Source organism: Gobius niger (genome assembly GCF_951799975.1).
Source record: "Gobius niger genome assembly, chromosome: 18".
Taxonomy (NCBI): domain Eukaryota; kingdom Metazoa; phylum Chordata; class Actinopteri; order Gobiiformes; family Gobiidae; genus Gobius; species Gobius niger.
The window spans coordinates 18,819,291-18,839,693 of NC_136869.1; the positions used below are offsets into that span (position 1 = coordinate 18,819,291).

Below are 20,403 nucleotides of genomic sequence, written 5' to 3' on the forward strand. Positions count from 1 at the left end.
TACTAAAAGTGCTTCCCTGTGTCTTCTTAAAACCGTCTTCTGGGTATATATTATGATGATTAAAAAAATACAACATTCAGTAATTTCACAAAGTCACATTCGGTGAACACATGCTAATAAAAAAAAAAGAAAGTTGTACCTTCACGAAATGTACTTTTGATTTTGTACTTTTTGCATGGTGTTCAAACAAAGATCGAGGATATTTTCAAGCCAAACATAATTACTGGGAAATCCGGGTGCTCTTGAATGCAGCAACTCCACATACCACACACACACACACGCGCGCACCACCAGCACCAACCAGTCCCCAGCGGCTTCTACGTTTCCGTACGCACGCAAGAAAGCAGAACGTTGACAGAACATTTCCCCGTAACAGGTAAGCAGCTGTTCACACGAAGGCAGCAAGATTTTTTCCATAGACAAGACACAAGATCCGAACCGCGTCTTATACGTCGTGGTTTTGTCACATCGCTACCGTTAAAGCTAGCTACACGTTGGGGATGCTCCTCCGCCGTCGCACCCTCATGCCCTCTGCCAAAATCGGTCATCAGAGAGCCTCGTTTTTACGTCAAAATGACAGACTATTTACGGGAGTTCAGCGTGTGATGGTTGGCGTTATTTACACGATAGCCTGGTCACTCGTAATTGTTTTCAACTCAATAGCTTTTAAACCCAAAAAAAAAAACATGAGGCAGGCTAACGACGACCAGCTGGTGGTATTTATAAATGTAACTTGTACGGGCTTGGACATGGCTGACACCGTGTTGTTGTTGTTGTTGTTGTTGTTGTTGTTTTGGAAGGACGTTAAATATTTATTAATTGATAATGAAGAGAGCTCTTTGTTTTCTTATCTAAAAGTCTTTTAATGTTTACACCATTTAATACTGGCGATAAGGACTGTGCTGTGTGTAGTGTAATGTGCAATGAGAATAATATGTTATTTCCTTAAATGTTTTCTGGAAGTTTCCCGGCGGTTTCTATAGTAACGAAGCCTAATCATTCCTGAGCGCTGATTGGTCCGTTGACAGCTCCATTGTTGAAGCCTGTGGGCATCGGAGTTTAAAAGTTTTTGGTGTCCTATACTTTTGTTTTACTAAATAAACACGCTTAATGCTGAATATGTCGTGACAAAATGAATAGTTGTGTGGAGTCATCAGTAGTACCATCAAGTTAGATTGTGTCTATGACTTTCAAAGATGCTTGCTTTAACAGCCACTCCTCTGTTTTAGGTGCTGGCTTCTTTTTTTTTGGGCTGACTTTTGTGTTTTTTCTGCTTTGTTCTTTCTACTCTGGGCCTTCCTTCCCCACTCCTCTTTCATATCAAATCTGCAACAGTGTTTGGAGAGATCTTCTAACTTGTTTCGTTCTTGTTGTCGTGGTTGTTCATTGTTGTCCTTTATCAGTTTTGGTAGATATTTCACTTCACATTTTCAAATCCCCATGTAATTGTTCAGTTGTTACTCTCAGATTGCTCTCTTGTCCTGTTCCTCCTTCAGTGGTTCGCAGTTCCCAGGCTGTTTGAAGCAGTAACATTTATATATGATTATGTGAACAAACTGACTAGCAAAGAAGCATTGCAGGATGTTTATGAGGGCTGATTCATTCTAATATAACTTTCAAGTCGAATGAATGCTTGTTATAGACCAGAATAGTAAATAAATATTAGTGAAAACTCGCAATGAGGTCTTTTTCCCCCCACATTTGTTGTGGTCATGCCCATCTTTGTCCACTTACACGTGCTTCTCTCCTTTGTCATTGAAAGCCCTCATCCCCGAGGCTTCAGCTCTTGTGTGTGCCCTTTTCATGACTGTCGCTTAGCCTTTGACAATCATATACTGCAAACGTTCATTCAGATAAGCGGCACCACAGCATTGGAAGCTCTAACATCAGGCCCCAGCTCTGACGCTTCATGGGATTGACTGACCCACATGCAACGCTTTCTCTGAGGCACATTTCAGTCTGAGCGCTGTAGAAATCCATCAGATCTGGGTTAGCTATGCAAATGCTACTGCAGGCATAAATCTGCACACGCACACTGACTGCACACAGAGACACGCAAGGACGCACTGCACAAGAAAAGAGCCACATCAAGAGTGTCCATTAAAACACGCTGTTGTGGGAACTGGCCAAGGGTAACAAAAGTCAGGATTTATGTGCTCTTGTTTATATTAGGTTTAATATGTTGGTTTTGGTTGTTTTGTTTTGTGGATGTTACATAAGCCATGGCTCTGACAGATTTTGAAATAACAATCTCTTCCCTATTTTGGCGCATCCACTGCCACATCCCAGTCAAGAACCATTCCTTGGCACTGCCAGGGGCCAAAATCTGTTTGCAGAGGCCACTGAATATAAATAGCAAACAAACAGAGCACAGCCAGTGTAGACATGGCCTGGAAATTACTACTTTTCAGAGATCTCACTTTGTACATTGCTCATCTTGTATGGATTGTTTACTCACGAAAAGAATTTGAGGGATGTACGTAACTGCAGTGACCTTTCATGGATCACCCCCTTGGTAATGGAACGTTTATCGACAGATAAACGAATAATGTTTATAAACTATAAGAGCTTGGAAAGCACATGCCGAGTCTAAGTCTTGTTCCAATAGGGAAAGTCCTGCTGTGGTTTTCCACATCTCACGCTTGATTAAAAACAGGGATGAGAAACGTGATAAAGGTCATCTGACGACATGGCGATCAGGGGTCTTTGCGGTTTGAGGTGGCTATTTTCAGTTTCAACTTTAAGTTTGATAGAGTCCTGGCTTAATGTAAATAGATAAGATAACATGCCCACTGCCAATCCTTTTTTTTTTTCCAGAGAATTACTAATCTGTGTACTTTCATGACATTGCATGAGTAACTCAAGCGATGAATATGATTAGTCATGGAATCTTTGCCAAGTGTACAGCTATGGTAGACCAGTATTCTTTACAGATTCAGCTTGTCTCCTGTTATTCTGTTTGCATTGGAGATGTGGCTTATTTCTGTAGTGTGTAACTTGTTAGTTTTAATACTCTCAAAAATGTCTCCACACTCGGGGGCACATTAAACATTCAGCACTCTGACTTTTCTTGGGACGTGTTCGGTCTTGTCTCTGTTTAAACTTCATATCTTCACTGTGAGTTCACAATGTTATGAGAACTCCTCGTATCTGTCTTTCTCCAGTCAAATACTGAAACATGACTTTCTTTTTCTTGGCCTTTAGGCTAAGGGCTACACGTTATGTAATTGCTCTAGGCTTGTATTAGTTTAGCTGCGCCTCTCTATTTTAGTGGAGTTGATTACATTGTTGGGAATTGCCACCCTGAGTTAATGTCCTTGCCCCTCCTCCTCTTTACAAGGTTTAGACTGCGCTCACATGGACACACTCTGCTCAGATTGTTTGGATTTATCTCTTTGACAGCCAACATGTCTTAACACAACCTTTTTCTTTCTCAGCAGAGCCACGTGTAGAAGACTGCACCAAACAGACAAGCACAGCCATGGACGAGTACTACCAGATATTAAGAGTCCAGAGGAATGCTACGCAAGACGACATCAAGAAAGCGTAAGTGCCTTTTTTTTAACAGACTGTGATGGGTTAATTATGTTCCCCAGAGTTAGGCGACACAAATAGAGACTGCAGTGCAGAAGGCCTCACTCTTCTCAGTGACCTGGCTGCCTGATAATACAGTGCAGAGTCAAAGACTGTTGGTTTTCATTTCCAGCTCCACAAATGTTTACCGCTGGTTCCCTGATGCTATAAATATCTTTACCAATGTAAACAAACCTATTTATAGTAGACAGTCAGGCACTAATGTAGTATTGGGAAATGTTTGACGTCACAAACAGCTGAAGAGTTTAAAACGACCAAATGAAAGTTGTACTGTGCACATTACAAGTGGAAAAACTCGCTTTTACATTTAGAAGATGTAACCTGCATTGCATATTACTGGCACTGTATAACAATACAATTGTAAACAAGTTGTTATTTAACCAAATGAAAACCTAAACTCATTATTATAAGAATAATACTTTTAGAGACTTGTTTTTGCAGAGAAGGGTGGCCCATATCCTTAGGCACACCGTGTTTATGTTCTTTGCTACTTTTAGCCAGTCATCTGAAGCGAAAAGATCACATGATTATGACACCATTTGTTGAATACACAATGTTAAAAATGAGAAAGTATGGTGTGGCTGGCAAAAGAGACATGCCCAAGATTACAAGTGTGTTGCTATCCGTAAACTGGAAAAAATCTGTTAGAACAATACGTTTGCAGATTGCCTGGGCATTGAGCAACACACTCTATACAAACACAGATTACGACAAAGACTCTTACTGTGGAACACTGGATTATCTGGATTGTTTTGTGTGTAACCTTTAGCCCTGGTTCACCCACAGAACCACTGCTGTCTTTGAGCAAACAGCTGATGCAGCGCAGCCTCTGTGCCGAACCTTAGCCACAATGGACCATCTTTGTTTTTTATGCTCTGCTCAAACAATGAGTCCCTCTGACGTGTTATAAATGCCCTACATATGTTTTATCCTTTCACCACTGTATCTTAGTGGCTTTATATAGAAATATTAATCAAGTATAATGTGTTTCAGGTACAGGAAACTGGCCCTGAAGTGGCACCCAGACAAAAACCCTGACAACAAGGAAGAGGCGGAGAGGAAGTTCAAAGAGCTGTCAGAGGCGTATGAGGTGCTTTCAGACGGTAAGAGTTGTGGTGGTTTTACAGTGGTGTCACGCCGGTGCTAAAATGTCAAACTCAAGACATAATACTGATTTCAATAGAACAGTGAAGCAAAAAAAAAAAAAGAATCAACTTTTTGTAGTTGTGCATATGTAATTTTAATAGTAGATTTAGTCCATTATCTGAACTGAGAGGAGCAGGAGAGTACTAGCACAGTCAAAGGCCAAGCTCTTGATTCCAAAAAGTTTATTTGGTCATCTAGTAATATTATTATTTATTATTCATTTTTGTCCAGTGTCCAGACTAGTGTTGTTTTCATACCTGACACTCCCAACTGCTCACTTCCTTCTGTCTTCCTCTTCCTGATGGAGGAAGACTGTTGGCAAAGCTCTCGATTTACTGGTCAAGTTCCTAATCTCACTTTTGGTCATGAGCATGGGGTCATGTCTGCACTCACACAAGTGGTCAAAATGAGTGTCCTCCCCATGGTGGTGGCAGGGTACTCCCTTAGAGGTAACTGAACTAGTAGAATGTCGAGAAGAGCCAACTGAGGTGGCTCAAGCGTCTGATAACACCTCCCCTGGGATGATGTTCCCGGACACGTCCCATTGGGAAAAAGGCTCGGGCAAACCCCTAAGACACTCTGAGTCTGGAGGAATGCCTTGGGATCCCCCCGGAGGATCTGGAGAAAATGTTGCATGCAAAGGGAAGTCCCAAGACCTGACCCTGGATAGAAAATGGATGGATTGTGTTTTTTTTTTTACAGTCCTAGTCCAATGGTCAAAAAAGATGTATGAGTTTATGGATATATGGTAAGTTGCGTTCAAGTGTCAATCTGTAAATGGGAGAGTTGTTTTGTCCAACAGACAGAATGTCAAACAAGGCTGTGGACTTGTAATGGAGGTTTGGACGAGAGCGTGTTACATTTTTAGTGGCCAAGGTTTGTTTCACACACCCATTGAGAAAAACAACGCTGTTGGCATAAGCGTTGCACAATGCTGTTACTGTCAAAGATCCTATTTGTGTTCTAGTTTGTCAGGAACCCATTAGTTCAGCCCAAGAATGTCTGAGTATATGCTGATTGTCTCGTAAAGCTCTCTTCAAACATCCATACTAGAAGCAAAAGATATGTTAAAGGTTATGAATCATTTCTTATCTGTTGGCAGTGTTCTTAGCTTTGTCTCTATCTTATCTCCATCTGCCGCAGAAAACAAGAGGCATATTTATGACCGGTATGGCAAAGAAGGCCTTTCAGGAGGAGGAGGAGGAGGGGGTGGAGGTAAGGACTGACTCAAAATGTCTCCCGTTTTTGCCTTACATGTTTTGTTTCGTAATCTCACCGACACCACTGTTGAAATAAAACATTGTCTTTCTCATTTCCAGGAGGCCATTACGATCACTTTGGCGGCGGCGGCTTCACATTCCGTAATCCCGACGACGTTTTCAGGGAATTCTTCGGCGGCAGAGATCCATTCGCGGATTTCTTTGGTAAGCTATAATCTAGAACATCATGGATTGACCATAGTATTTTACAATTATAAGAAGTGGAAAACTTGGTGAACCCACTGCATGTTTGGCAAAATCCACGCACAATATCTCATCTTAAAAGCCCACACGCCCTGCGGAGGATTTAGTTATTATGCAGGGCTCGCCACAGGAGGTGCCTGCCTCTAAATGTCACCTGTAGAAAAACGCTTGACTTCTCTGCTGGAGGCTGAGCTCTCTGTCACAAATGCACTGGTAATGAGTGGTCCCCTTTGAAAGCACAATACTGGGGCTTTCCATCTATAAAAATTCACAATCACGCTGCATTCAGTGGATGTCTGAAATGATGGGTTACATTTATGTGCTATGGGTTTGTGTTAAATTTCTGATGTAGACGGGGGCAATGTTATCCTATTAGTGAGTCACGTTCGCATAAAGAAAGAACACCGCTGTTTATTTGGTGCTTGGGGTTGTAAAAGGGTATAATCGTCTTGTGTAATGTCCTGGAACTACTGTCAAGTCACAGTATGATCAGTATTACTGTAGATGCTTGAGCTTGTGCAGGTTATCTGTCTGGCAGTGGCAGGGAGAACATTTCCCAATAATCCTTTAGTGGGAACTCACAGGATTTGGAAATAGGCAGATGTATTCAGAGATGAAGAGAGCAAGTTATTCAAATATTCAGTCAAAGATGATTTCAAGTATTTTGCCAGGGCCAGCTCCTTTAGGTCTCTAGTGCATTACTTGGCAATGACTAAAGTAGGCTATAATAAGGAAGTAGTAAAGTATAAGTATGGTTCCACATTGGATCATATGAGAGGCTTGTGAAGTGTGTGCGGCATCTTAAAGGCAGTCTTTGTCACCGCTTGTATAGTGTCTCTGTGTTGACACGGTCGGCATCTTTCCACTGATAAACAGTGTTGTTTATTGTAGAAGAATTGGTTTAGCCTCTGCCCCGGTGTTGGTCTGGGTTGAGCTAACGGCTGATTGGAAGGCATGTGTACTTCACCCCGCCGAGCTCTAAATATGGAGTTCAGACGCAGGCAGTGGATAGATTTGACCATCTACATCACTCCACTGGAATGCTTTCAAAAATAGCTTCCGTATTAAAACAAAGCAGATGTAGTAACGGCAAGTGTGTCAGAAACATGCTCGGTGCTAAGCTTTCCGTTACAAAATCACACGCACGCACATGAGATCAAAGTGAAAAAACTGTTTTCCGAAAGGGGATGCAGATCTTGGTATTAAACCCCCCCTCACATAAAGCGGCCCGCGCCATCTTAAGACTAAAGGTCAAATCATGTTCAGCCTGGGGCGACTTTATTGTGCCTCCTTTGCAACAGGATATGAGACATTTATTTTTAATTTGTTTTTTTTTTCATTCGTTGCCCGTACTAAAGTTGGAAAGGCCGGGCGTGTTTAAAGCGTCTAGCCTCTAGGTCCGAGCAGCCTGTGCGGGTTGGCAGCAGCTGGTGTGGTGGATCTGTCAGTCTCCCACCTCGGAGCATGGAGCAGAGAGCAGAGCAGTGGGAGGGCGCTGTGTCTCTGCTGTTGTTGACTAATGCACATGATGGGGAGGGCCAGGCCGGACGCCAAGAAGCACACACTTTTAGGATCAAGCGAGAACAAGATCCACATCAAGGAATTGGATTATTTTAGAAGCAGATGGCCCAGTTTGTGGCACTGATAATGTTCTATTGTCTGCGAAACAAGTATATTAGAGTTGCACTACCCCTTGGAGCTTAATTACTGTAGTTTTAATTACTGTGTGTTCAAACTCTCCAAGGCAGGGCTCCAGACTCGTATTTTTTGTTGGTTGCAAGTATTTTCATATAATCACACATGATTTCGGTGCACCACTTTTGAAATGTGTCAAAGTTTAATGATCAGATAATAATAATCAGTGAGATATCTGTGCTTTGAGGCCTGTTGTTCTCTGAATGCAGACAGAGTGATCATTTCAATAGGGGATCTTTGCTTTTCTTTGTTTGCTCTATTATCTGAGTAAATAGCCGTGTGTCTGGATTAGTGCTGCTAATGATGAAAAAAAAGTCTGAAGTTTGTCAGTTTTGTGCCTGAGCTCACCCGTTTGAGGCCATTCTCAGCGGTAGATGAGAAGAGCGAGTCTGTCTCTTTCATAACTGTCGTGATTTCATGATGCTCATATGAATAAATCATCCCTCGCATTAGAACTGTGCACATTCTGGACAGTTTTGCAGTGATAAGATTTGAGTGAGGGCTTGGGGGGTAAAGGAGATCAATCGGACATCCATGAAAGATATCAGGCCGATGTGCTGTAGATCCAAAGGTTTGCCAAACAAAAAGACAAGTCTAAATAGAAGTAATATAGTTTGAAGTCTTTACTTTCACATAAAGTAATGCAGTCAGTGAAGCATAGGACAGTCTTATGTAAAGCTTTTTGAACAGAGAGCAGCCTGTGCCTTCTCTGCCACTGCATGCTGTGTTCAAGGTGGATGGAGGACACTTGTTTTAGGAAATGGTGCCATGTATCCGGCCTGATCCCGTTGAGGTGACCCAGATTGGCTCAGCGCTGTGGACCAAAATAATGTCCATGTATTATTTGGGAATAAAATGTTAGCTTTACTGTGCATTGTCATCATGTCTGTTTGCTTTTGTGCAGGAGACGACGATGATTTCTTCGGAGGGTTCCACAGTCGACACAGAGGGGGCAGTCGAAACCAGATGGGGGGCCCAGTGTTTGGTTTCGGGGGTTTTCCACCATTTGGACATGGCTTCTCAGGATTTGATTCAGGTACAAAGACAAATTCATTTGAAATATTAGTCATAGTGTAAAAAGGCGTTAGGGATGTAACGACGACTAAATGTCACAGTGTCGTGTTGTTGTTGCAATAATAAGCCCATGGTGGTGTTAGGTTACCTGCTCTCAAAGGCCTTGGTGAGGCCTGGGTAGAATCTTTGTCTTTTATTTTAAAACTTTTAAGAGGAACAAGTTAATATCTTCATGTTATCTACACTTAGCCCATTTATTCCCATATGTCTTTAATGAAATAATCTATTGTTGTTTATATCAATTTTGATCAAAACATGTGTGATAATTTTTGCCACTAGCGCCATGTACCATATATTTGAGTGTTGTATAGTGGAATTACCATCACATCTTAGCACTAGAGACCTCAAAGATGGTGTGTACTAAACATCCTCCTCTTGGCCTCATGTTCACATTCTTTCAGACTGAGGTCAAAGATGAGCTCGTCGCCTGGAGTTGAATAAACACCTGTGATTAGATGATAGTTTACTTCCCTCTGCTTTTTACCATGCCACTGCCACAAAATATTGCATTTTTGTCCAAATTAATTCTGTTCCTAACTGATAAAGACCATATTTTCCCAGGTTTTGGTTCTTTTGGCGAAATGGGCGGTGGCTTCACGTCGTTCTCGTCTTCGTCGTTTGGCGGCGGTGGAGGAGGAGGAGGAGGAGGAGGAGGAGGAGGAGGAGGAGGAGGAGGAGGAGGAATGGGCAACTTCAGATCTGTGTCGACCTCTACGAAATTCGTCAACGGCAGAAAAATCACAACAAAACGGTGCTTAACTATTCTGATACCAACTTCTTCTAAATTTTAATTTCAAAACTGACATGTCTCATTTGGGTGACAGGATCGTGGAGAATGGCCAGGAGCGAGTAGAAGTGGAGGAAGATGGGCAGATAAAATCTTTAACAATTAATGGTAAGGAGCAGCTCCTAAGACTGGACAACAAGTAAAACACGCGTTTTAAACCCAGTGACTCTTGTGGATCCTCTCTCTCTGTCCTCATTAATCTCATCTCGAAGAAACTTTTCTCAATTTAGCAAAACAAAGAGAGAGAAAGATGTGTATGATGTATATTTGTATTTATTCCATTGTTTTTCCATTGACCACTTTTTGATTATATCCTCTGTTCTTAAGAGTTTTGACCTGGATGCTTTAACTTCTGCCATACACATTAGGCTGGGTGCGTGCCAACTATGATAAGCATGTCATCTTTGGCCTTACTTCCTCTGACCAGTTGGTTAACAACACAACCACTCCATCACAATGATTATAACTTGAAATGCACATGGCTAACCTGTTAGTGTTATCATATGTGTGTACTTGGACTGATGTAGGTTATTAATAAACTAATGAGAAAGAGCATTTTCTTACTTTTAAAGTGTATGTATCTCAAAAGCACAGTGTGTTTTTGCATGGTTTGTAATTGCGGTGGCTGCTTATAGTTTCTCACTCTTAACTATTAACAGCTCATGAACTCAACAGTGTTATCGGACAGACAGGGGATTTTTGCATTCTTTGTACAACAAAACTAATTTAAGAGTCAATAAACTGTACGATTCATCTTGTGGAAATGCTACTGCAGTTGCTTAGTGTGTGTAGTTTTTATTGCTTGCGTGTGGCTTTTCTTCACGGAGTGAGTGCATATGCCTGATCACATTTGATACATTTGCTTTTCACAATAAAATGAAATCACTGTGTGCTTTGTTTGAACACTCACCGCATCGTGAACTCACCATGTGCTTTGTTAACCCACTAATACCTGAGGTTTCAGTGGAATCGTAACCGGACAGTGCATCAAAAGAACAGGTAAGGCCGAAATGTTTAATAGCCTAACAAGAGATTTTATTCAACACGTTTGGTGAGATTTTGCCTCGACTTTGAACAACTTTTAAACGTATTACCAAATGAAGTTTAATCGTCAGGCCTGGGGTTATCAAGCATCGTTTGTGCTAAATCTGATTAGTCCATATTGTGGAGCAGAGTGTACAGAGAAGACAGTGTGTTCATCTTGTGGAATGCGCTCGGGGTTAGTTTATTTACGCACGCTGCATTTTTGACTAAGACAAGTCAAGTGTGAGCCCAGAGAAAAGGACAGGGCGAGGCTCCGCGTTGACGACCTGTCTCCTACGCGCCACGCCTAAGCTACATGACTGTGTGGCCAAACCATTGAAACTTCTGTTGGCCTAAGCCTCGAAGCTCGGTTCGTTTCATTCATTTCACTAACGCTGTTTGCATGTTCAATGAGCAGGCTTACTGCGCCTGCGCCGTGTTGTTGCTAAGTGACAGAACTGCCACAAACCCAATCACATTTTCTTGATCCACCCTGTCCTTGAGCAGAGATTATATAGCCGGGTTTTCATTACTATTAGACCTATAATTACTTGTAGATGATACACTGACAGTGAGGAACTGTCACTGCCTGGAGGGACTTATGTGACATCAGTTATTCACAAAGCTTTAATGAAACTGTGCAATAACCACTCAAAGACAACGATTGTCCACATTATAATCACCACAATTTGGCCAGATACGTTTTGTCAAAATTGTATTCGATAACAGATTTCGCCTACTACTCAATAGTCTATATTTTACCACTGAAATAAAACAGCCACTATAAAGAATTACAGTAGTATAAGTGCGTCCTCTGGTGGATAAACATGTTAAACACATGCCTTTGATGTCATAGGAATAAGTAAACAATACAATTAACATAACAAGAAAACCATATAAATAAATTCATACAAATACTTGAAGATTAATGTTGAAATGTAAAGATTAACGCATTTGATGTATCCTGAAAATGTAGCCTAAGTGTTGCTTTTAGATACGACCACTAGATGTCACCATTTCGTCACAAAAATGCCACTGACAGAACGCGGTTGGAATATCAAGAGTAAATGTTGTAATCTGACAAAAAAAATGCTTTGTCTAAGAAGAAGAAAAACATCTATGAAAGACCCATCAAGTCTCAGAGGAGCTATTGCTTTTGGACTTCGCTGTTGACCCTGTAATCCATATACTAGAACATAAAAGAAAACTATATGCACAATATACACTTTGAGACGATGGCAGCAAATGATGGCAACCGAAAAGCTTTTTAAATTAGCCTTTGATCCACAAACACAAAGGAATTAAAAGTACACAATGCTGCCATTTGTAACCTTTTTTGGCTAAAATGAATGAACTGATGATGGATTACTTGCTCTCTTATCACATTGGTAAGTGGACTAAATATCGATCCTGTAGGAAACAAGGCAAGCGCACAACCTTGGCAGTCACATGTTCTCTCTAATCCTACCATCTCACTTGAGCACACAGCAGGGCCGATAGCATCTCCAGACGGTGTGAGAAATACAGGTTGGGATTAGTTGTCTTTTCTTTTTTTTTTCTCTCCCCCCCCTTCAAAGCTGGGTAGAGCAAGGAGTAGCCTCGGCGAGCATGAGTCTTGGGGGGCAAAGCTTACAATTGTCCCCTTTAAGCCAATCCAAAAGGGTGTCTCTGGGCAGGGTCACCTCTGAGGCGCTCCGATTGAGGGAGGGATTTATAATAACCTGATTTGCAAAGTTGAAAGGGGCGAAATTTGAGCCAGCAGCCTGCAATAGCATAAATCACACTTTTATTTGGGGTAAACAAACCGTAAACGCCTAGCGAGTTTGACCTACGCCACTAAAGGGTGACCAGTAATGGGAAGGGCGCGGTTGGAATAATAATCTCGTTCTCTGTGTTGCTCTTTTTTTAAAGGGCTCTTTAACCAGTGGTTCTTGCATATTTATGAAAGCGTATCTCTAAAGTAATTACAAACACACGAATCATGAACTTATTGCCTACAAAAGTTTGTGAACAAATGATTGGATATAGTGCACTTTAAGTTGTAGGCCTATGTAAATAGTTAACTAAGAAGAGTAATTCATGAAGCATGCACTAATAAAGAGAGACTTACTATACTGTATAGGCTATCTATTCATGAAGATTGACAAATTACATACACTTTATATACAGTATTAATAACTCCTTCTCCTTGCTTACATTTAATTGTAATTGGTACATTATTAATCCATTATTATTATACATGTTTGTGAATCTTTTATAGATAGTCTACCTAGTCATAAAAATTGCCGCTGAGGTTTTTTTTTTCTTCAGTTAATGCAGTTATTATTCTTGTCATATTGGCATTTTTTCTGCATTATCTGCACTTTAGATGTTATATTAGTGTTGGTGTGTGTTGCTGACCAATCAATGTAGAATCACTCATAAACCGTTTGAGATGACGCAGATGTTGTTCTTGCATATGCTAGATCTGCTCCTTTTTCATGACTCTGTTGGCCAAACCCTTAGTATCCTTATATGAGGCCTTTTTCTAAAGCAGTTAAATAGCCAAGAAGAAAATGATTGTTTTATGTGCATGCTGGCGGATCAAGAATGGAGAAAAAAAACTATCATTGCAGGAGAAGGCAGTAGGTGGTCTCTTCAGCATTGTGATATATGTGGCTCAGCATTTACCCCGGAACTAATCGATTTCTTCTTTATATCAGATCTGGGCTTTCTCCACTTTAGTAATGCGCACAAGACCCAGCTGCCAGGGCCCATAAAGAAACAGCCCTGCATTTATGAAGCGAAGCATGCTTGTGTTCTGCATTAAAAAAAAGCCTTTCCTTGTGTCAGAGAAAGCTGCCTCTAACTAGGCTACTTGTGATTTCTTTTGGTCCTGTCCAAAGCAGGAGCGCACACAGATTTGAAACGCCTCTCCCGCCGCTGCCCTGCCTCTAAATGGGAGCAGGTTCGGCACGGCTCGCATCTGGCCTTCTTTCTTCTCCTCTCCACTGCCTTAATTACACAACACAATGGCGATGAGATCTGCCTGTAATCTCACAGCATAATAAGACCCCCACCACCACCCTTCCACCACGCCTTTCTCTCTCTCTCTTATTCAATATAAATGTAAATTAGAGAAATAATAACCAAATCTCTTTTTATTTACATGACTAATCACAATAATGTCAGATATATGAATGACGGATGGATGGAGGGAAGGATTGTGCGCCGCTTTTTGGAGTAATCTTTTGAACTTTGTGCTTTGTTGTTTACATCAAAATAACTCTTTCCTCCTGCGGTAATAGATGTGTTTATGTGTCTCCCCCCCCCCCCTGTCTGAACACATTGTGTCAAACCACCCAAGGGGTCACAAGCAGGTAATGTGTTTATATTTCCCGCATCACGCCAGACACAAAAAAAAAAATGGAGTTCTAACGTCAGGATGCTGCACCCCAGGCCACGTGCAGCAGCAGCGGCGGCGGCGGCAGAGGAGATATAGGCTTCTTGTCTGTGTTTCATTTTCACCCACCCTTTGCTCTGCTCACACCCACAGAGATTGGAAACGAAGACCCCCCGGAGGAAGAGTTCCGGCGGCGCAGACAGAACGCACTTCTCCCCGGCACGGGCTCCCATCACCAGAGGCACCTGCGAAGCTCCGCCCACAGCCCGTCAGAGGAGGAGGAGGAGCACGGGACGACCAGAGGTAACCACCCAGTGTTTTGGGGACACTGTACCTTTAAGGTAATATGACGGTAAATGTGATTTCAACGCTTTAGGGAATATGGTGAGCTGAAACCTGCCTTATAAACACTGAAGACAACATGAAATGATGGGTCGGATCTATTATACATTCGTAGCCTTTTTTTTTTTTGCTCAGCTAGACACAGGCGATTATATTTTTGTACTGCGTGTTGTCAAAATTGTGCATATAAATGGCTGCATGGGCCAGCAATTTGTGTATTTTTTCGAAAAGTCCCACCTTTTGCTGATCTCACAATCCCTGGTGCCAAAACTCTAACCAATGAGACGAGCTTTCCTGTGAACCAGGAACCAGTCAATCACGTACTCAAGAAATGAGGAGGGACTTTCAGGTCCAATCAGGAGGGCAGAGGGAGGGAGCTCGATTGGTTACTTTCACATTTTTCTCTCTTTCTCTCCTCATTTTGCAATCTTACAGACTATCACTAATGCTTGTCTGTAGTTAAAGCAAAACAGCAACATCCCAATGAGACAAGCTCAAAGCAAATAAATATAGAAAAGCTCTATTTTTTTTTTGAATTGAAATTAAATTGAATTTGAAGTCCCTGTGTATTCTATTTACTGGGTGAAATGTTTGAAATGCTTTAAAGTGATAGTATGTAAGTTTAAATATTTGCCAAATTTAATAGATTACACACAGTATAATTGACTGCCTGGTCCTGTGATTGGACATAGCATAAGTAATATATGTGTGTATTAATATATAATACATGTATTTTTTTCTTATAAAGTCCCTACTTATCAGCAACAAAAATCCCCGGTGCCATCATTTTGACCAATGAGACGAGCTTTCCCGTGAACCATCAGGTCCAATAAGGAGGGAAAGGGGAAGGAGCTTAATCGTTTACTTTCAAAATATTTATCTCCCTCTCTCTCCTTTTGCTACTAGGACTGCCTTACAGACTGTCACTTTAAGTCCACTATTCGTTCCATTCCTCAGTGACAGAGTGACTCATACGTGGCTCCTGTTCTGTGCCTTTGACTTCTCCGTCTACCACCAATCACCCATCTCCTTTGCATTGCAACAAGTTCAATTAAAAGTATCAAGCTTTCAAAGTCTAGCACAATCACACAAAGTTTCATGTTGAACGCGTGACCTCATGCTGCAATTTAAATGAGTAGAAAACGCGTGAAACACTAAAAAGCTGCCTTTCGAGCACATGTTCCTTTCCGATGTAAACATAGCCCCCCGTCTCGCTGCGGCCCTGATTGGCACGAGTAAACAGTGAAAACAGAGGTGTTCATTAGGCCGCTCTGTTCTACAGCGCATTAACCGCCGGAGGTCAGAGGTCCCGCCTGTTTCTCTTCACCGGGTCACGACGTCAGCCGGAGAAAAGACGAGCAATTATCTCCAGAACAAGCTCAGTGAATGGTCTGTAATGGCGCCTTCGTTAGTTTGGTAAAGAAGCTTTGATTTGGCCGTGCCTGGTCCCCGCTGCGACGCAAACAAAAGCCCTAATTCTCTTTGTGAGATAATGACATGAGGCGCTCTAATGTGGGGCCTGACAGAACGGGCTTTTAACTACTGCTGCCGAGGGGGACCGAGGGAGAGCTAAGGATGCAACATAAGGACCAGTCTACACATACAGGAAACTGCACATAACCTGTTTGTTGAGAAGAAATGGCCTATATTGCGTAGGTTGTGTGCGATTATTCAACATGCTTGTATAAAAACTTTCAACTGTATATTGCTGGACATAAAACTTTCCATTGGCCCAACTCGCTTATGTAATTCATGCACACAGGAGCTGCAAAAACTTGAGCTAAATCGAATCCAAATCAGTCTGAGTGATTGCAATTGCAGCACCTGAACAAAGCAGTTCCCGTTTAGCCAAGTGGAGTGGGCCGAGATTTGAACCTCTCTCTTTGAATCACTAATTCATCCATTCATTCATTTTTGTCTCTGTCTGTTTTCCAGGGCACCACGACACAAAGAGGAAGAAAATGTGGTTAAAAGAGGCTGATCCCAGAAGGAAACGATCTCCTTGGCTCCTCCATAGATTCGGTGGATTTGGATCATTTTTTTAATCTAAACATCTTCCAATAACGTTGGCCCGTTTCGGCGCTCCATACTGTGGCTGTCTCCTGTCTCAGATCTCACTTTCATTATAGTCTTTTAGATGCAGCTAAAGCCATGTTTGGAGTTTTTCTGGTAGTTTGAATGAGGCAGAAGACCTATAATAGAAGAGATGCTGTGAATGCACGACCGCTGTACGTAAGCTTCAAAGAGAGTGAAGGTCAACCTTGTGAATTTCTGAGAAAATATGAACGTATAGGTAAAGCAAAGGAAAGTGCTCAGAGTAAAAGGTCACAATAGCTATTTTTGCCAGCAACATTCAGCGTATGTCCATTATAGTTTACGCGTATGTAAGAGTCCATGGTATATACGTATTTTCATTATAGGCTACGTTACAGTTGAAAAGTGTCACTCGTGTTGCAGACGCTTGGCTGTTTATGCGAAAACGCCTGAGAACTGTTTTTATGGACTCCGATAAATAAAGACACACAAAACAATGTCGCTGTGTGATGTAATGCTTTCACTCATGAAAGTCTGGGACACATACAAGGAGCATGAAGTGTGCTATACAAAAATGTAGCACAAACAGATGGATATTGAGAAAAATAAATCAATAATACAAATAAACGGATACAGGCAGTTGTATTGCTTTGTATTTCTAACCATGTGCGCTACAAAAACTATAGATTAGCGCTCACTGGGGGAAAAAGCACTAGATTTGGATGGTTGAAGTCCCTGCGTCCATTTTGTTTTCTATTTTGAAAATGTGACAGAATATGTTTTGTTTACAATGTAAGTTGTGGTTCAAACTAATTTCTCACTGTCCAAACGCAAGATTTATTAGCACATTTTTCAACTTTCAGAGAGCAAAGCAGTCGCAGAGCATGACTGTTACATACTGCAACAGGCATCTGCTCACACTGCATCAGAGCCATTTCCGCTGGATAATTCATGATGCAGTGGTCTCTATGTTTTTTTTGTTTTTTTTGTTTTTTCACAAATGTCTGTGAATTCAATCTATTGTGAGGATCAAGATTTTCCTCTACTATGAGTAAATTTACGAGTACATTCTCTTTAAATGAATGTAAAATAAATGGAACATAAATCATTTTTTAGATAGAGACCGAACATTCTCCTCCATCGCAGATTGTTCAAGCCGTCCTCTGTACTACTGTTGTTTTCGAATGGCAGGCTTTGTCAAATGTTTGTAGACAAACCAGTACAGATGACGACTTGAACAACCTCTCTACAATTTAATCCATCAAGAAAAAAATGATATTGATATGATAATGATATGATTGTTCTGTTTTTGCAAGCTGCTGGTATCTTTGCATTCTGTGTGGGTCGCAGAACCTTTTCAATCACAAAACAATATAAAATGACTGCTATTTGATTCTTTTTTTATCAGGTTTATTAAAGGATTATTACATTACATTACATTACATTATTACATTAATTTGTATGGAAAAAACACTATTTTACATTATGTTTAACACATTCAATTCAGTATTGGGTCGCGGCTTGTGATTTTATGGTAATGGTCCCGACACCAGTTGAGAACCACTCTCCTAAAACACATTACAACATGTAATGTCCATTGAGTTTGACCCCACCATGCCATATATTACACTTACTTTGGCTAATTTACCTCCTATTCACAGCAGTCCCACCTGGGCCACATGTCTGCCCTGTAACTGCTCCCCACTGTAAACACACTAATTAAATGGACCCGGCTACGCCCTGGATTTTCCCTGTCAGGAGCCCACACTCCGGCTTTGGTAGATGGAGAAGTCGTGGCATTGGCCGATTATTTTCAATGAGGCTGCAGTCTCTTGTATTATTCATGCAGTAGAACTCAGCACATGACCCAGCAACTCATTTGGCCCTTGTTCCCATGCAGCCGCTGGTCTCGGAGGGTTTAATTAAAGTGTGAGGAGGCAGTGGCCCGTCTCTGACTCCTCTCACACTCTCTCTCTCTCTTCCATGCAGCACATAAAGAAAACAGCGGAAAGTGACCGGCAGTTTTTGGAAGCACGAATCAAGAAATTGCCCCGGATATGACAAAACTACACAAACTAAGTATGGAGCAAAAGTCAGGCAATGGTACAATTATCATGCATAAAGGGCAGAGGAGGAAACAGGAAGTTGGTGGGAGGGGCAGAAGTTTGAAAAAGGATTTCAAGAAGGGTCTGGGTGCAGCCTTTGGAGGGGCATGTGATCAGTGGAGCTCCACTTCTCCGTGGGAAATGACATCACCTCAACAGGACAATGCTATCTTAAAGTAATCCAAACTAACCCTAATCCTAAGTAGTGAAGTTCATGTTTTATTGAGACTAATTTTGAAACAAGAATGTTGGGGAACAAAATGTGACGTCACTTCATGTGGAGAAGTGGAGCTCAACTACCTACGTGACTCCATCGGCTGCATTAGACCCTCTTGGAGATTTCACTCATTCCCTGCTGAGAGCTTAGAGGGCTGACCTTAGCATTGAACTGAAAAGGTAAATAGAGTAAATAATAAATAAACGGAGAAGCAAATATAATACATTTCAATAATCATTCCATTGTTCACTTGGGCAGCAGCCTGCAAGCCTCAGCACTGTGAAAGGGTTCATCCTGCATTGTGATGAACTAAGGTATTCATTATTTAACAGCGTAAGTAAATGATGTACTTCTGGATATTATGATGTTGTTCCTATCAATGAATTAATTTTACTCCAGCTGTCAGCCATTTTAATCTTCCAATTTGATATGAACTTTATCCATATTGCAGAAAAGCAGCAAACCCAGGCACTCTAAACAACAGCCATGTTTCAACTTCCAGGTCTTCATCAGGGCTTAATACAAAATGATGAAGACCTGGTGGTTGAAACATGCTGGCGCAATATATAAAGAGTACGTTTTATTATCATGTTCACATGTGGAACACAGTCTATGAAGTGAAGTTTTAGCATACTGACATAAAATATACCTGAGCTGCAGACATGGTGCTTTCTAATGGGCAACATGTGACAGCAGCTGCTCATGTTTGAAGTTGAAACATATAAACAATTTCTATGATTTGAAAAGGTGCTGGAAGCCAAGGAAAGCAGAGGTTTATTTATTCATAAACCCTGTTAGGGAAAGCCAGATTTTTGGGGGATTTCAATAAGAAAAAACACACACACAAACACCTAAATGTATATTTTAATTCAATCTTCAGCTATTTTTTTTTGCTATTTTTCTAACATGTAAAGCAGCTGTTATAAGTGAAATAAAAGTGCATGTGTGAGGAGCTGATTAGGCCTGAAGATTGGCCATCTCTTGAGTCACAAATTGCATCGACAATGTTTTATTCATGTCGCCCTGAAGTGTCCATTGTTTGACCTGTCCAATCCAGATGGCCTCCTTTTATTGTTATTATAATAAAAGCCAAGGTGGCTGCGAGTGCATTGCCTTAATCCCCCAACAAAATCAAAATTAAAAAAACAAAGTGTATTTTGAAATGGCAACTTCTGTCAGAAAATGTCTTCACTTTGCAGGGCTGATTAAGAATCGTGCAGGGTTTTTCCCTCTCTCTCAAAGGGAATAATACCTTGAACCAGTGCGGTGGGAGTGGGTGCACTTTAGTGACTGAGGAACAGCTGTCACCCAGGATTTAGGTGCGGCTAAATTAGAGTGAGATTTTCCCCCTTTCTTTCCTACACAGCTCTCAGCAGATTAGGAAGCAGGAACCATCACAGCGAGCGTCCTTTAACAAACCCGGGAAGGAAACCAGGAAGATGTTCACCATAATTGGGCATTTCATAAATCTGTGTACACACGATTGTCAACACGAAGCTTGGTAATAGTTTAAGAATTGGAAGAACTTGGGATTAGCATAG

General features: G+C 41.4%; 1 protein-coding gene across 2 annotated transcripts; it reads left to right on the top strand.

The window, feature by feature from the left end:
- The first annotated feature begins 274 nt into the window (after positions 1-274).
- On the top strand, positions 275-17,057 carry dnajb6b (DnaJ heat shock protein family (Hsp40) member B6b). 2 transcript variants are annotated; one of them, XM_079575762.1, is made up of 10 exons: positions 275-376; positions 3,438-3,546; positions 4,588-4,697; positions 5,884-5,955; positions 6,060-6,164; positions 8,803-8,934; positions 9,534-9,723; positions 9,797-9,867; positions 14,318-14,467; positions 16,442-17,053. In XM_079575762.1, the coding sequence occupies exons 2-10, from the start codon at positions 3,482-3,484 to the stop codon at positions 16,549-16,551; spliced, it is 1,005 nt and encodes a 334-aa protein (XP_079431888.1). In that variant the 5' UTR covers positions 275-376; positions 3,438-3,481; the 3' UTR covers positions 16,552-17,053. The 2 variants fall into 2 exon arrangements, with proteins under 2 accessions (XP_079431888.1, XP_079431889.1); XM_079575763.1 differs by having other exon boundaries at positions 276-376; positions 3,441-3,546; positions 16,442-17,057.
- The last annotated feature ends 3,346 nt before the right edge of the window (positions 17,058-20,403 follow it).

Excerpts from the sequence above, each read along its gene's own strand:
- dnajb6b (XM_079575762.1), top strand. The coding sequence starts at position 3,482 with ATGGACGAGTACTACCAGATATTAAGAGTCCAGAGGAATGCTACGCAA. Across the intron at positions 9,724-9,796 it reads AGAAAAATCACAACAAAACG|GATCGTGGAGAATGGCCAGG; the intron begins GTGCTTAACTAT and ends TTTGGGTGACAG. Across the intron at positions 9,868-14,317 it reads AAAATCTTTAACAATTAATG|AGATTGGAAACGAAGACCCC; the intron begins GTAAGGAGCAGC and ends TCACACCCACAG.